At 50.3% G+C, this 16,017-nt stretch overlaps 1 protein-coding gene across 1 annotated transcript in view; it reads left to right on the top strand.

Moving 5' to 3' along the window:
- LOC147099453 (cytochrome P450 2J2-like) overlaps positions 1-13,742 on the top strand; it is a 31,531-nt gene extending 17,789 nt beyond the window's left edge. The window contains exons 5-9 of the mRNA XM_085969623.1: positions 2,543-2,716; positions 4,763-4,904; positions 5,734-5,921; positions 12,254-12,395; positions 13,446-13,742. Of these exons, the coding sequence (XP_085825749.1) occupies positions 2,543-2,716; positions 4,763-4,904; positions 5,734-5,921; positions 12,254-12,395; positions 13,446-13,645 (846 nt within the window). The 3' untranslated portion in view covers positions 13,646-13,742. The remainder of the gene's footprint in view (positions 1-2,542; positions 2,717-4,762; positions 4,905-5,733; positions 5,922-12,253; positions 12,396-13,445) is intronic.
- The last annotated feature ends 2,275 nt before the right edge of the window (positions 13,743-16,017 follow it).

The raw sequence follows: 16,017 nt of genomic DNA, 5'->3' as shown, positions 1-16,017 counted from the left end.
CCCAGCGACGATGAAGGATCAGCGATATATTTCCAAGTCAGGATGGTGTGTGACTTGGAGGGTAACTTGGAGGTGGTGGTGTTCCCGTGCGCCTGCTGCCCCTGTCCTTCTAAGTGGGAGATGTCGCGGGTTTGGGAGGTGCTGCCGAAGAAGCCTTGGTGAGTTGCTGCTTCTTCACTCGGGCTCCTTGATGCCACACTCGGTCAAATGCTGCCCTGATGTCAAGGGCAGTCACTCTCACCTCACCTCTGGAATTCAGCTCCTTTGTCCATGTTTGGACCAAGGCTGTAATGAGGTCAGGAGCCGAGTGGTCTTAGCGGAACCCAAACTGGGCATTAGTGAAATAAAAACAGAAAATGCTGGCGAAAGGTCATCGACCTGAAACGTTAACTCTGTTTCGTTCTTCACAGATGCTGCCTGACCTGCTGAGTTTCTCCAGCATTTTCTGTTTTTATTTCAGATATCCAGCATCTGCAGTATTTTCTCCGTCTTTCTGGGCATTAGTGAGTAGGTTATTGGTGAGTAAGTGCCACTTGATAGCACTGTCGATGACACCTTCCATTACTTTGCTGATGATTGAGAGTAGACTGATTGTGTGGTAATTGGCTGGGTTGGATTTGTCCTGCTTTTTGTGGACAGGTCATACCTGGGCAGTTTTCCACATTGTCGGATAGATGCCAGTATTGTAGCTGTACTGGAACAGCTTGGCGAGAGGCGTGGCTAGTTCTGGAGCACAAGTCTTCAGTACGATAGCTGGGATGTTGTCAGGGCCCATAGACTTTGCTGTATCCAGTGCACTCAGCCGTTTAGGTATGCCTGGTGCTGCACCTGGCATGTTGTTCTACACTCCTTATTGAACCAGGGTTGGTCGCCTGGCTTGATGTTAATGGTAGAGTGAGGGATATGACAGGCCATGAGGTTACAGATTGTGGTGGAATACAATTCTGCTGCTGCTGATGGCCCACAGTGCCTCATGGATGCCCAGTTTTGAGCTGCTAGATCTGTTCTGAATCTATCCCATTTAGCACGGTGGTGTGCCACACAACACGATGGAGGGTGTCCTCAGTGTGAAGACTTTGTCTCCACAATGACTGTGCAGAGGTCACTGCTACCAATACTGTCATGGACAGATGCATCTGCGACAGGTAGATTGGTGAGGACGAGGTCAAACAGGTTCTTCCCTCGTGTTGGTTCTCTCACCACCTGCCGCAGGCCCAGACTGGCAGCTATGTCCTTCAGGACTCGGCCAGCTCAGTCAGCAATGGTGCTACCAAGCCACTCTTGGTGATGGACATTGAAGTACCCCATCCAGAGTACATTCTGTGCCCTTGCTACTCTCAGTGCTTCTTCCAAGTGGTGTTCGACATGAAGGAGTACTGATTCATCAACTGTGCATTGGCTGAAAGTCATGATTCTGTGAGTATGGCTATGTCAGGCTGTTGCTTCACTAGTCTGTGGGACAGCTCTCCCAATTTTGGCACATGTCCCCAGATGTTGGTGAGCAGGACTTTGCAGGTTGTTTCGTAGTGAATTGTTACAACTGAGTGGCTTGCTAGGCCATTTCAGAGGGCAGTTAAGAGTCGGGTAAGGACAGCAGATTTCTTTCCCTAAAGGACATCAGTGAACCAGGTGGGTTTTTATAACAATCCGATAGTTTCATGGTCACCATTACTGATATTAGCTTTATAATTCCAGATTTATTTAATTAACTGAATATAAATTCCCCAGGTGCCGTGGTGGGATTTGCGCTCACGTCTCTGGATCATTAGTCCAGGCCTCGGGATTACTAGCCCAGTGACATTACCACTATGCTACAAGTATTTGTGAAGTGTAATCACTGTTAAAATGTAGGAAACAGATTGTAAGAGCTTCTACAATATGTAAAAAGGAAGAAAGTAGCCAAAGTGCACGTTGGTCCCTTAGAGGCTGAGACAGATGAAATTATAAAGTGGAATAAGGAAATGGCAGCGAATTTCAACAAATATGTTTTATCTATCTGCGGGAAAGTGGAGTGAGGTCGATGATCAGCCATGATCTTATTGAATGGCGGAGCAGGCTCGAAGGGCCATATGGCCTACTCCTGCTCCTAATTTTTATGTTCTTATGAGACATGGCAGTCAATGTGCGCACAGCAAGGTCCCACAAACAGCAATGAGATAAATGACCAGATAACCTGTTTTAGTGATGTTGGTTGAGGGATGAATATTGGTCAGGACACCGGGGACAACTCTCCGGCACCTCTTCAAATAGTGCCCTGAGATCTTTCACATCCAACTGAGAGGGCAGATGGGGATGGGAATGTTGAAAGCCTTGTGACTCACTGTGTATTGGAACACCAAAATTATACATGGTGATCAATGCTCCCCCGAAGGTTCGTGGCCGCGCAGTAATCTCAAAGGACCCGCGCAGGCCGCCTTTACAATGTAATGACCGCGTATGCGCAATAATGTAAAGGGACCGCAAATTAAAAGAAGCAGACTGTGCAGAACGATGTGCAGCTTACAGGGATCATTGATGGTGATCCTCTTGTGCTTGCTGCTAGGTGTATCCCATAGCTCGATTCCTTCGCTACTTCCTGGGGCCTATTCGGAGGATATTTGAAAACCAGGCCTTAGTTGAAGCCATACTTCAGGACATCATAAACCAGCACAAAGACACTCTGAATGGTGAAGAGATCCGGGATTTTATTGATGCCTATTTACTGGAAATGGAAAAGGTGAGCACAGCATTTAATGAAGTATTTCATTTTGTTGGTGGGTCTGTGCATTGCAATAGGCTAGAGCTTTGTTCTTTGACCTTTCACCTCTGAAAGTCTGCTTCGATCCCAGGTCAGACTAACGGCCCAAAATGCTTTTCTCCCTTCAGTAACTCACTCAGTGTCCTCAGTGAAACAGCAGCCTCGGCCCAGCTACTAGTAGGTGAGAAAATCAGCGCAAGCCATCTTTAAAGTAGTGGGATAGCGGTGGAGAATGAAGGGAATGCGAGCGAGGGGGGGCTTCACCGCCTGACCCGTCTCGCTCCCTCTACCTCTGCTGCTGAGACCTCCGCATGTAAATGGCGACGGGGTGGAGGGCATCATTCCCTGGCTGATTTCCATCCGTCTGCCTGTATTACTGCCGCTTCCCATGGGGAAGGTGGCGATGAACCCGAGGAATGTCGCTGAGATTCCCCCCGTGGAGGAAGCTGGCTTTGTGGTGGCCTCCTTCGCCTCCATTCTGGCCCTGAACACTTACCTGCTGTAGGTGCTGAAGGTCTTGGCTGTGGTTTTCAGTGGGGGCTCGCCTCTGACCTTCAGGACCCTTCTCCCCCATAATGGACCCCATTGGTGCCTCCCTCTTGGTATTGCGAACCCAACTGGTTGCCCGCCCACCGTGCATTTCTGATGAGCTTCCCCTTCAATGTATTGATCTTAGAGAGAATAATAGTCCTACCAGTTATAGCGGGCACGTTGGCGTCAACGCAATTTGCCCGCTACACATGCTGGACGCTGTAAACAAGAAATGTTTTTATTTGTTCATGGGATGTGGGCATCGCTGGCAAGACCAGCATTTATTGCCCATCCCTAATTGCCCTTGAGAAGGTGGTGGTGAGCCGCCTTCTTGAACGGCTGCAGTCCATGTGGTGAAGGTGTTCCCACGGTGCTGTTAGAGAGGGAGTTCCAGGATTTTGACCCAGCGACGATGAAGGATCGGCCGATATATTTCCAAGTCAGGATGGTGTGTGACTTGATGGGGAGCTTGGAGGTGGTGGTGTTCCCATGCACCCACTGCCCTTGTCCTTCTAAGTGGAAGAGGTCGCGGGTTTGGGAGGTGCTGCCGAAGAACTCTTGGCGAGTTGCTGCAGTGCACCTTGTGGATGGTACACACTGCAGCCGCGGTGCGCCGGTGGTGGAGGGAGTGAATGTTTAAGGTGGTGGATGGGGTGCCATCTGAAAAGACTCTTTTGGCATTGGCCTGTATGAAAAGCGTCAGAGCAAGTGTCCGAATCATATTCCGTCAAGGCGGCGTGAGACCCAGCTCCGGCCAGTAGATAGCCTCAAATCACTTCAAGTTCACACCAGCTACGATCTGACTGCAACAATTGTAAAGCCAATTCTATAAGAGTGCCGTACCTGACGGCCTGAGATCGTGGCACTGGCGGGCTATGCGGAATGGGGCAAGGAGAATTCAGATGTTGTCCCTACCCCACTCCCCCACCCCCCCTTCTCTCCCCCACCCCTGGCAACGTACGAGGAGCTCAACAAGACGGCAAATCATAGAATCATAGAAAGTTACAGCTTCGGAAGGAAGCCATTTTGGCCCATCGTGTCCGCGCCGGCCAACAAAGAGCTATCCATCCTAATCCCACTTCCCAGCTCTTGGTCCGTAGCCCTGCAGGTTAGAGCATCCCAGGTGCACATTCAAGTACTTTTTAAATGTGATTAGGGTCCCTGCCTCTACTGGAAAAGGAAATATTTGCAGGGCTATGGGGAAAGAGCAGGGCGGAGTGGGACTAATTGGAGAGCTCGCTCAAAGATCTGGCACAGGCACGATGGGCCGAATGGCCGCCTTCAGCGCTGTATTATTCTGTGATTCTATGATTGGGGGAGTTTGAAATCCTCATACCAGTTGGACAACCTTCAATGGGCTGAATTATCCTGGACTTTTCCTTGCGTCACTTTCTCCCTCTGGTGTGCAGTTACCTCGGCAGGGAGCAAGGGTTCGCTGGTGGAAGACTTTGGTGTTGTTAAGAATTAGAAAGAAGAATAACATTTATTTTGCAGGAACAGAACTCTCCTGACTCTTGCTTGACGGAGGGAAACCTGCTCCAGAATGTCAACGATCTCTTTGGTGCTGGAACGGTAACCACAACAACTACTCTCCAATGGGGCATTCTATACATGATGCTTTATCCAGATATACAAGGTACAACCAGGTCTCCGACTTAAAGGGGGTGGCCGTTCTACTAAATTGCCCATAATAAGTGTTGTAAAGGAAGGCATTTCTCCACTTTTCAGTGAGCCTCACTCATCTCAAGTTGCTCAGTTTTATGCCTTGGAACTGCTGTTTGGAGATACTTTGGGAGCAGTCATTTCCTGTACAATATCCCCTGCAGCAACATTAGATCTTTCCAGCCACAGACATCCCATAAATAATGAGTTATGGGTACAATCTCCCATTGACGATATCAGAGCACACAATGAGTACATAAGGGGGAGATGAGCAGAATGTTTTTAGACGCAGCGATTGAAGGAGGCCATTCGGCCCATCGTGTCTGTGCCGGCTCTTTGAAAGAGCTATCCAATCAGTCCCACTTCCCTGCTCTTTCCCCTTGGCCCTACAAATTTATACTTTTCAAGTATTTCTCCAATTCCCTTTTGACGGTTACTGTTGAATCTGCTTCCACCGCCCTATCAGGCAGCGCATTCCAAATCCTCACCACTCATTGGGTAAAAAGAATCCTCCTCATCTCCTCTGGTTCTCTGGTCAATTATCTTCAATCTGTGTCCGCTGGTTACCGACCTCTCCGCCAGTGGAAACAGTTTCTCCCTATCTACCCTATCAAAACCCCTCGTAATTTTGAACACCTCTATTAAATCTCCCCATGGCCTTCTCTGCTCTAACAATCCCAACTTTCCCAAGGATTTGGCCTTGACAAATTCATCAATGGACACAGAGAACACGTAATTATCAATTTGAGGGACAGGTTGTGCACCTGACGTCAACTGTTATTCTTTTCTGTTTTGCTTTACAGAAAAGTGTCAGAAGGAGATAGGCAAGGTGATCGGCTGGTCCCGTGCCCCATCCATGGAGGATGGAACCAACATGCCGTATGTCAACGCTGTTGTTCATGAAATTCAAAGATTTGGGAACATAGTACCACTTGCAGCGGGCCACGCAACAATACAAGACACAAGCTTTAGGGGATACACAATCAAAAAGGTGACTCTGTGGCGAAACCACTAAGTGACTTACATAATTGTCTGTAACCAATGTTATTACCTCTAGCATTAATTGTCTGTAACCAATGTTATTACCTCTAGCATTAATTGTCTGTAACCAATGTTATTACCTTTCAAGTTGGCTCTGGTTAAACAGAGCTAGATCGACAACATCGCGATCTGACGCGATGACGTCATCACGTGGGTCACATGATGTCCCCTTCGGCGGGAAACGTGATGATGTCATGACGTCAGAGGTAGAGGGCGGGACCAGCCAGTCCTCGTGTGGATTGAAAGAGAAAAGACCTGTTTTGAGCTTCTCCTGTAGTTTCTTGTTTTGTAAAGTTCTTAGACAATAAATTCAGTTTGTTAACTTCCAGTAAGTTATAGATTCTTTGTTAGGAGTGCAGAGACTCCTACATTGGTGACCCCGATTCCTCGTGATCGTTTTTCGCGGTGAACGCCGAACACAGGCCAGTGATGGAGGCCAACGCAGTGGCCTTGAAGCTCCCCCAATTCTGGGAACAACAGGCAGCCTCTTGGTTTGTGCAAGCCGAGGCGCAATTTGAGCTCCGCAACATCGTTCAGGATCAGACCAGATATCTCCACGTGGTCTCCGCCCTCGAGAGCTCGACGGCGTCGAGAATCATCAGCCTGCTGGAGAGTCCTCCGACTGCGGACAAGTATGTCGCCATCAAGACACGATTGCTGCAGGTATTTGGTCTCACCAAAGCGGAGCGCGCTCGCCGTTTACTGGCTCTACCAGGGTTAGGAGACTCCAAACCCTCGGAAATGATGAGTCATATGCTGACTCTCCTGGGGTCCGAGCCCCAGTGCTTTCTGTTTCACGAACTGTTCCTTACTCAACTTCCTGAGCAAGTACAGGCGTCCCTCGCCCGAGCAGAAACCGCAGACTGCGTCGCGCTCGCCGAAGAGGCGGATAAGATTTACGCGGTCCGGCAACAATACTGTGCCCTCGCGCAACGCCCCGCCATGAAGAGCCCGGCCCCGGCTCCGACAAAGGCGCCTCCGACGACCGGTTTCTGCTACTACCATGCTCGTTTCGGCCCGAAGGCCCGCTGCTGCCGCTCACCGTGCACTTTCGTTACCAGACCGTCGAATAGACTGCCGCGAGTCATGCACACCGGTCCCGGTACTTCCCCCGCGGCTGCGATGGCGATCGGTGCTTCCGGGAATCTCACCTACGTAACCGACTCCATCTCCGGCCGTCGTTTTCTATGCGACACGGGGGCGCAATGCAGCATACTGCCCGCCTCGGTCATAGACCTTCGCTCCGGCAGCTGTGGGCCCCCTATGCAAGCGGCCAACGGGGGTTCGATCCGCACTTGCGGGAAGCGCCTCGTCCGAGTATGTTTCGGTGGACAGTTTTTCAGCTGGAATTTCATCACCGCTCAAATCTCACAGGCCCTGTTGGGTGCTGACCTTTTAGGCGCCAACGGCCTGTTGGTGGACGTGAAAAATCGACGCCTCGTTCGCGCCGCCACGCTCGACGATATTTCGGGGACGCGCAGCACAGCTGCGTCACACACGATTTCATGTGCGCGGCCGCAGCCCGACGATTTCGCCCGGCTCCTCGAGGATTTCCCCGAGCTGACGAAGCCCAACTTTTCGGCTCCGACCGTCAAGCATAGGGTGGAGCACCATATTTCGATGACCGGCTCGCCCGTTTACGCCAGGGCGCGACGTTTAAAGCCCAGTAAGCTAGCGGCAGCAAAGGCGGAGTTCGCCGTGATGGAAAAAATGGGGATCATCCGTCGGTCCAGTAGCCCCTGGTCCTCCCCGCTCCACATCGTCCCCAAGCCCGGCAGGGGATGGCGGCCCTGTGGGGATTATCGCCGCCTCAATGACATAACGACGCCCGACCGCTACCCCATTCCCCATATACAGGATTTCTCAGCACATTTGGCGGGGACGTCCATCTTCTCCAAAATCGACCTCGTCCGTGGTTACCATCAGGTGCCGGTGCACCCTCAGGATGTCGAAAAGACAGCGGTAATTACCCCCTTTGGACTCTTTGAATTCCTGCGAATGCCGTTTGGGCTTAAGAATGCGGCACAGGCGTTTCAGCGCCTCATGGATTCAGTCCTGCGGCACCTTGACTTTCTGTTTGTCTATTTGGACGATATTCTGGTTGCCAGCACCTCCAAGGAGGAACACCTCGAGCACCTTCGGGTCCTTTTCAGACGACTTCAGCAGCACGGCCTCATCGTTAACTCGGACAAATGCCGTTTCGGCCTATCGCAACTGGATTTCCTGGGCCACCGCATAACCCCCACGGGGGCAACGCCACTTCGGGCCAAGGTGGAAGCAATTGCGGCGTTCCCGAAACCGAAATCCGTGAAAGCTTTACAGGAGTTCCTGGGGATGGTTAACTTCTATCATCGTTTCATCCCCAGGGCTGCACAGCTCATGCGTCCTCTATATGAGGCCCTCAGAGGCTCGACGGGAAAGGACCCTGTGGAATGGTCACAGGACATGGATCGTGCTCTCGAGGAGACGAAAGCCGCACTCGCCAATGCGACCATGTTAGCACACCCCCTGCTGGGAGCCACCATCGCTCTCACGACGGACGCGTCAGACTACGCGGTGGGGGCCGTCCAGGAGCAGTGGGTCGACGGCATGTGGCAACCCCTGGCCTTTTTTAGCCGCCAGCTACAACGGCATGAACGCCGGTACAGTACTTTCGATCGAGAGCTGTTGGCTTTGTTTTTGGCCATCCGCCATTTCCGTTTCCTCCTCGAAGGACGACGCTTCATCGCGTTTGTCGACCACAAGCCATTGCTGTTCGCAATGGCCAAGTCTGTGGAACCATGGTCGGCTCAGCAGCAACGGCAGCTGACGTACATATCGGAGTTCACCACCGACATCCGACATGTGGCCGGTAAGGACAACGTCGTCGCCGATTGCCTATCCCGCGCCGCCGTCCAGGCCGTCCAATTGGGCATTGACTATGCACAGATGGCGGTTGACCAAGCGGACGACCCGGAGACCCAGGGTTTTCGTTCGGTTCCAAACAGCCTCCAGCCGAGGGATGTGCCTTTCCATTCCGCAGGTACCACTCTGCTCTGCGATGTTTCGCTGGGTGCACCCCGTCCGATCGTCCCGTCCAAATAGCGTCGTACGATTTTCGATGCCTTACACGGCCTATCGCACCCTGGGATGCGGGCATCACAAAAACTGCTGGTCTCCAAATTCGTATGGAGGGGAATACACAAGGACGTCAGGGACTGGGCGAACACTTGTGTTGTTTGCCAACGGTCCAAGGTGCAGCGCCATGTCAGAGCCCCGCTCGCCACCTTAGAGGTCCCGGAACGGCGATTTGATCATATTCACATCGACTTAGTGGGACCACTCCCACCTTCCCGGGGCTTTACGTACCTTTTGATGATGGTGGATCGCACCACGAGGTGGCCGAAGGCAGTTTCCCTGACGTCCACCACATCTGCGGACGTTGCTCGAGCTTTCGTTTCATCCTGGGTAGCCCGTTTTGGTGTCCCTGCGGATATTTCGTCGGATCGGGGGCCGCAATTTTCGTCTGAACTGTGGAACGAGGTGATTTCCGTGTTGGGCGTTAAACTCCACCGCACTACGGCCTATCACCCACAGGCGAACGGCTTGTGCGAGCGGTTCCACCGCTCCTTGAAGGCGTCGCTCAGGGCCAGCCTGCTGGATGCATCCTGGGTCGACAAACTACCGTGGGTGATGTTAGGACTCCGCACGGCGCCGAAGGAAGATCTCCAGTCGGCGGCGGCGGAGATGGTTTATGGGCAACCGCTTCGAGTCCCAGGTGAATTCCTGCCGTTACCTACGCGACCATGGTCCGCGGCCACACAAAAAGAGACCCTCCGGGATACGGCCCACTGTTTCTGCCCAGTTCCGACCTCACGGCACGGTTTGCTTTCGTCCAACGTCCCCAGGGAGTTGTTGAAAGCCAAATTCGTGTTTGTGCGCCAGGACGGCCATCGTACCCCGCTCGCACCGCCGTATGCCGGACCCTTCAAGGTTTTGCAGGCAGGGGACAAGAGTTTCGTGATTGACGTCGGGGGCAAACCGGATCACATCTCTGTCGATCGCCTCAAGCCTGCGCACCTGGACCTCGAACGACCGATCGAGCTGGCGCAGCCTCCGCGCCATGGCCGGCCGCCGGCCGCTACCACACCTGACAACACCGTACCGCCTACCAGTTCGCCGCCTGCTCAGCATTTGCCCCGCCGGGAATTTCGGAGTCGGTCCAACAGACTTGTCCGACCTCCTCAGCAATTGACTCTTTTCGTTAAAGACAATTCTGGGGGGGCGTATGTGGCAAAACCACTAAGTGACTTACATAATTGTCTGTAACCAATGTTATTACCTCTAGCATTAATTGTCTGTAACCAATGTTATTACCTTTCAAGTTGGCTCTGGGTAAACAGAGCTAGATCGACAACATCGCGATCTGACGCGATGACGTCATCACGTGGGTCACGTGACGTCCCCTTCGGCGGGAAACGTGATGACGTCATGACGTCAGAGGTAGAGGGCGGGGCCAGCCAGTCCTCATGTGGATTGAAAGAGAAAAGACCTGTTTTGAGCTTCTCCTGTAGTTTCTTGTTTTGTAAAGTTCTTAGACAATAAATTCAGTTTGTTAACTTCCAGTAAGTTATACGTTCTTTGTTAGGAGTGCAGAGACTCCTACAACTCATTCTTTTCTATCAGAGTGCTTTTCTATTTTGCCTAATTGCAATTTGTCTCTGTCCCTCGCAGAGCCTCAGCCATTCCTCAGCTGAGCAAACTGACACTGATAGGCTTCTTGGATCTGCCAGTGCGATCAGTGAATGGCCAAAGTACACAAAGACAGAACATAAGAACATAAGAAATAGGAGCTGGAGTCGGCCATTTGGCCCTTCAAGCCTGCTCCGCCATTCAATAAGATCATGGCTGATCTTTTACCTCAATTCCACCTTCCCGCACTCTCCCCATATCCCTTAATTCCCTTCGTTCCGCAAAACCTATCGATCTCTGTCTTGAATATACTCAACGACTGAGCAACCACAGCTCTCTCAGGTGGAGAATTCAAAAGATTCACAACCCTTTGAGTGAAGAAATTTCTCCACATTTCAGGGGCGCTAACGAGAGGCGCAAATGCACCGAATTCCTAGCCCCATGGTCTCTCTGTTCCAGGACCCTTTAAAATTATACCATATAATTTATTTTGCCTCTCCTCATTCTTCCTTCCAAAATGTATCACTTCACACTTCTCTGCATTAAATTTCATCTGTCATTTCTCTAGTCTGTCTATGTCCTCCTGAAGTCTATTACTATCTTCCTCACTGTTTACCACATTTCCAAGTTTTGTGTCATCTGCAATCTTTTAAATTTTGCCCCCTATACCCAAGTCCAGGTCATTAATATATATCAGAAGGTACAGTGGCCCTAATACTAACCCCCGGGGAACACCACTATATATTTCCCAACAGTCCGAAAATCAACGTTTCACCACTACTCTCTGCTTTCTGTCTCTGAGCCAGTTTTGCATCCATGCTGCCACTGCCCCTTTCATCCCAAGGGTTTTAATTTTGCTAACAGGTCTATTACACAGCACTTAATCGAGCGCCTGTTGAAAGTCCATATAAACAACATCAACTGCATTACCCTCATCAACCCTCTCTGTTTCTTCATTGAAGAACTCAATCAGGTTTGTCAGACACGATTTGCCTTTCATAAATTCATGTTCGCTGTCGTTTATTAACCATTGTTCCTCTAAGTGACGGTTCATTTTTGGCCTGGATTATGGCCTCTGGACGTTTCCCCAGCACCAACTGGCCTAGAGTTACAGGTTTTATCCCTCTCGCCTTTTTTGAGCAGGGTTGCAACATTTTCAACCCTCCAGTCCTCTGGCACTACGCCCATATCCAAAGAGGATTGAAAGATTCTGGCCAGAGCCACAAGCTTTTGATCTATGTCCAACCTTACGTCCCTGAGCAACCTAGGATTCCTTGACCCCCCCATTCCTACTAAACTGCTGACCACCCAATTTCCCTTTCTGGTGCCCATGCTATTGATGTTGTAATTGTTTCTTCCCCTCAGGTACCCTCCCTTTCAAAACCATCGTCATGACCCCCTCCTGTGCTCCATTTGATAACACGAGATGCATAAACTTTTTTATTTTTATCTTAAGAAGTGCTTGTTCCTCCAGGCCGGGAGTGGAACAAATGACCATTCCAGCTTTTCTGCCTTTCCTTAAATACCGATGATGATGCTGTGTAAGAGACGGTGAGATGTAACCCTTTGCGTTGTGTGACTTAATGCAGATATTTTGTTCTGTATTTCCAGGGAACGCTTATCATAATAAACATGCTGTCAGCTTTGTCTGATGAGACACAATGGAAGGACCCAAAACAATTTAATCCAGAGAACTTCCTGAATGAAAATGGGGAATTCTTTAAACCAGAGGCATTCATTCCATTTTCAATGGGTGAGTCGGCACTTCAGGCTGCCAAGATTCTTGTTTACAATCAGTTCTAGATTAATTTAATCTTCACCCTAACAACAAGCAGGAGCGCCTTCCAACACAACTCATGCTTTATTCTTCCTGAAGATAGAGGTGGGGGGTGGGGAGGGGACCTCTGCTAACTGCAAGTCTCTGACGTTATTTCTCCTTTCTTTGTGGAAATCTCTGAAATCATCCAAACCTCTGCTGCTTGTGTCCTAACTCGCACCAAGTCCCGTTCGCCCATCACCCCTGTGCTCGCTGACCTACACTGGCTCCCGGTCCGGCAACGTCCCGATTTTAACATTCTCATCCTTCCGTAGCCTCACCCCTCCCTATCTCTGTGACCTCCTCCAGCCCTACAACCCTCCGAGATCTCCGCGTTCCTCCAATTCTGAACTCTAGCGCATCCTCACTTCCTTCACCCCGCCATTAGCGGCCGTGCCTTCAGCTGTCTAGGCCCTAAGCTCTGGAATTCCCTCCCTAAACATCTCCGCCTCTCTCTCCTCCTTTAAGACGCTCCTTAAAACCTGCCTCATTGACCTTGCTTTTGGTCACCTGTCCTAATATCTGCTTATGCAGCGCGGTGTCAAATTCTGTCTGATAACGCTCCTGTGAAGCGCCTTGGGGATGTTTGACTTCGTTAAAGGCAATATATAAATGCAATTCATTGTTGTTGTTAGAGGATAACCAGGAGAGCATTGGGTGAGTTGAGTCTAGAGGTACAGATGAGGGTTTCAGCCGCAGGTGAGCTGAGACGGGACGGAGAAAGGCGATGTTGCGGAGCTGGAAGAAGGTGGACTTGGTGATGGAGAGGATAAGGGGTATGAAGCTCAGCTCAGGATCAAGTAGGATGCCAAGATTGGGACCATCAATAGAGTAACGCCTAACGTCTACCATATGGTGTTTTACTATCTGCTGGCAACATGATTTGCAATGTAGTCTGAACACTTGAACCACTCTGAATTGCTTCAAGCGAGGTTTATTTTTCATCTCCACTCATTAACACGTTGAATGTTGCGTTGAATGTTCTAGGTCTGCGAGCGTGCCCGGGAGAAAAACTGGCCAGAATGGAGCTCTTTCTGTTCTTCACTTCTCTCCTCCAGAAATTTGAGTTCTACTGGCCCGACAAGACCTCTTCACCAAGCCTGCAAGGTGAATACAATTCGTTGCTAGCCCCGAAGCCATACAAGATGGGGTTAAGATGCAGAAAGGCTCCAGATGATGAACTGTGATCTCAGAGTCAATCCACGTGATGGTGGTGGATGGTAGAGTTAGCTTCAGAGAAATATGGAATTTGCTTGATTAAATACTTGTCGCTTCACACAGTAATCTGTCTTCTGTCTTACGTGACTCGGTGGTCTGTTGCAGATCCTTGTCTCAGTCTTGGCCTTTTCAAATTAAATGTGTCTAAGCTGGAGTGGACGGGCCCCCCGACTCCAGTTGACTGAGCTCCTGGACTGCGAGCTGCTCTGGGAGTGAGCCCACGGACAGAGGCAGGCCGCAGCCCACTTTCCCAGATATTGTGCCTATAAGGTCACGGGGAATGAGAGCTCCCTTGTTGGAGCGCCCCCTGGTGCTGAGCAGAAGAGAAACATCTGCCCCAGAGACAGCTATGTCAAGAAAGACTTGCGTTTGTATAGTGCCTTTCACGACCTCCCACAGCCAATGAAGTACTTTTTGAAGTGTAGTCACTGTTGTAATGTAGGAAACGCGGCAGCCAATTTGCGCACAGCAAGCTCCCACAAAGAGCAATGGGATAATGACCAGATAATCTGTTTTAGTGATGTTGATTGAGGGATAAATATTGGCCCCAGGACACCGGGGATAACTCCCCTGCTCTTCTTCGAGATAGTTGCCGTGAGATCTTTTATGTCCACCTGAGAGGGCAGACAAGGCCTCAGTTAAACGTCTCATCTGAAAGACAGCACCGACCAGCAGTGCAGCGCTCTGTTGTAATGTGGGAAACACAGCAGCCAATTTACACACAGCAAGCTCCCAGAGCAGCAATGTGATAATGGCCAGATAATCTGTTTCAGTGATGTTGATTGAGGAATAAATATCAGGCAGGACACCGGGGATAACTCCCCTGCTCTTCTATTGAAATAGTGGCCATGGGATCGTTTACATCCAGCTGAGGGGGCAGACAGAGCCTCAGTTTAACATCTCATCTGAAAGACAGCACCTCAGACAGTGCAGCACTCCCTCAGTACTGCACTGGGAGTGTCAGCCTAGATTTTTGTGCTCAAGTCTCTGGAGTGGGACTTGAACCCACTAACTTCTGACTCAGAGGCGAGGGTGCTACCATTTATATCCTCCCACCCTGGTCGTCTGATTCGGAGGAAGAGCAGCGCGGCTTAGTGCTGCCGGATGAACAGGTGGCTCAGCACACAGCCTCCTTGGAGGTAGGTGAAGAGGACGAGGAGGAGGATGAGGAGGAGGACGGGGAATGATGTCTTGCGGGGCCGGATGTAGCCAATCCAGCAGCAGGCGACCACATTGCTGGCCGTCAGGCAAGGGATGCACTCAGCCATGGTAAATTCACGTAAGCTTACGCTTCAACCACAGGTGGCCGGCACATGGAGATGAATATAAGTCCGACAGTCTCAAACCCCAGGCATCATCTCTCCAATAAACGGTGGTTTGTGCTCAGTGTCACCACCAACATTCTACATGGAAATCGCCCCGAGCCCTCACTCTTGAACTTCCATTTCCCTGAACTCAGAGGCCACACTTTAGGTGACCTCAGCAGATCATTAAACCATTTTCGACACTAAACCCATGTGCGTCTGCACACAGACGTCAAACTCACCTCCTCAGCAATTTGCAGCCAAGCTGCCTTGGTTTGCTGAGGAGACCCTCCTCCCTCCGTTTCCAGAGAAGAGGACCTCCTGACGTCCTCTAACTCCCTCAGCAAGAGCATGGAGAAAGACCTCATTGAACCTGGGTGCAGCCTTAGTTTTTGGGGGCTCCCATTCCTGCAGCTCCCAGCACCTTTCAGAGAAAAAAGCATTAATATTACGAAGCAAATGATTGGAACACATCTGGCATCTTTTTCATTTCATAGTCAGATAATAAAGTCATATATCAAAAAATCATGAAGCTCTTTCTGGAATTATATGACCAGCAATATCATTCATTAAATATTGCTCAGAACAGACGCTGTCAACTCCCCTTTCAAGATAATTTTTTTTAAATTTGTTCACGGGATGTGGGCGTCACTGGCAAGGCCGGCATTTATTGCCCATCCCTAAGTGCCCTCGAGAAGGTGGTGGTGGTGAGCCACCTTCTTGAACCTCAGAGGGCAGTTAAGAGTCATGGTGTGGAGATGCCGGAGTTGGACTGGGGTGGACAAATGTAAGAAGTCACACAACACCAGGTTATAGTCCAACAGCTTTATTTGAAATCACAATGTTTTTTGTCTTTTTTTTTGTTTTTCATACAGACCCCAGCATCTGCAATATTTGACCCCTTGTGACCCCACCTCATTGTTCTTTGATGTAATGTATTCCTGACTGGCCTGTTTGGACACCATTCACACCTTTGATTGCTGTGATTATCTCTCTGCCGAGGTGTGATAAATGGCAGTTAAAAAGATTACCTGTAA

This window comes from Somniosus microcephalus, chromosome 28, assembly GCF_052327205.1.
Source record: "Somniosus microcephalus isolate GS21.2 chromosome 28, FLI_Smic_1.0, whole genome shotgun sequence".
Taxonomy (NCBI): Eukaryota; Metazoa; Chordata; class Chondrichthyes; order Squaliformes; family Somniosidae; genus Somniosus; species Somniosus microcephalus.
Note: the sequence above shows the minus strand (reverse complement) of the source record. Positions and strands in the feature narration are given on the sequence as shown.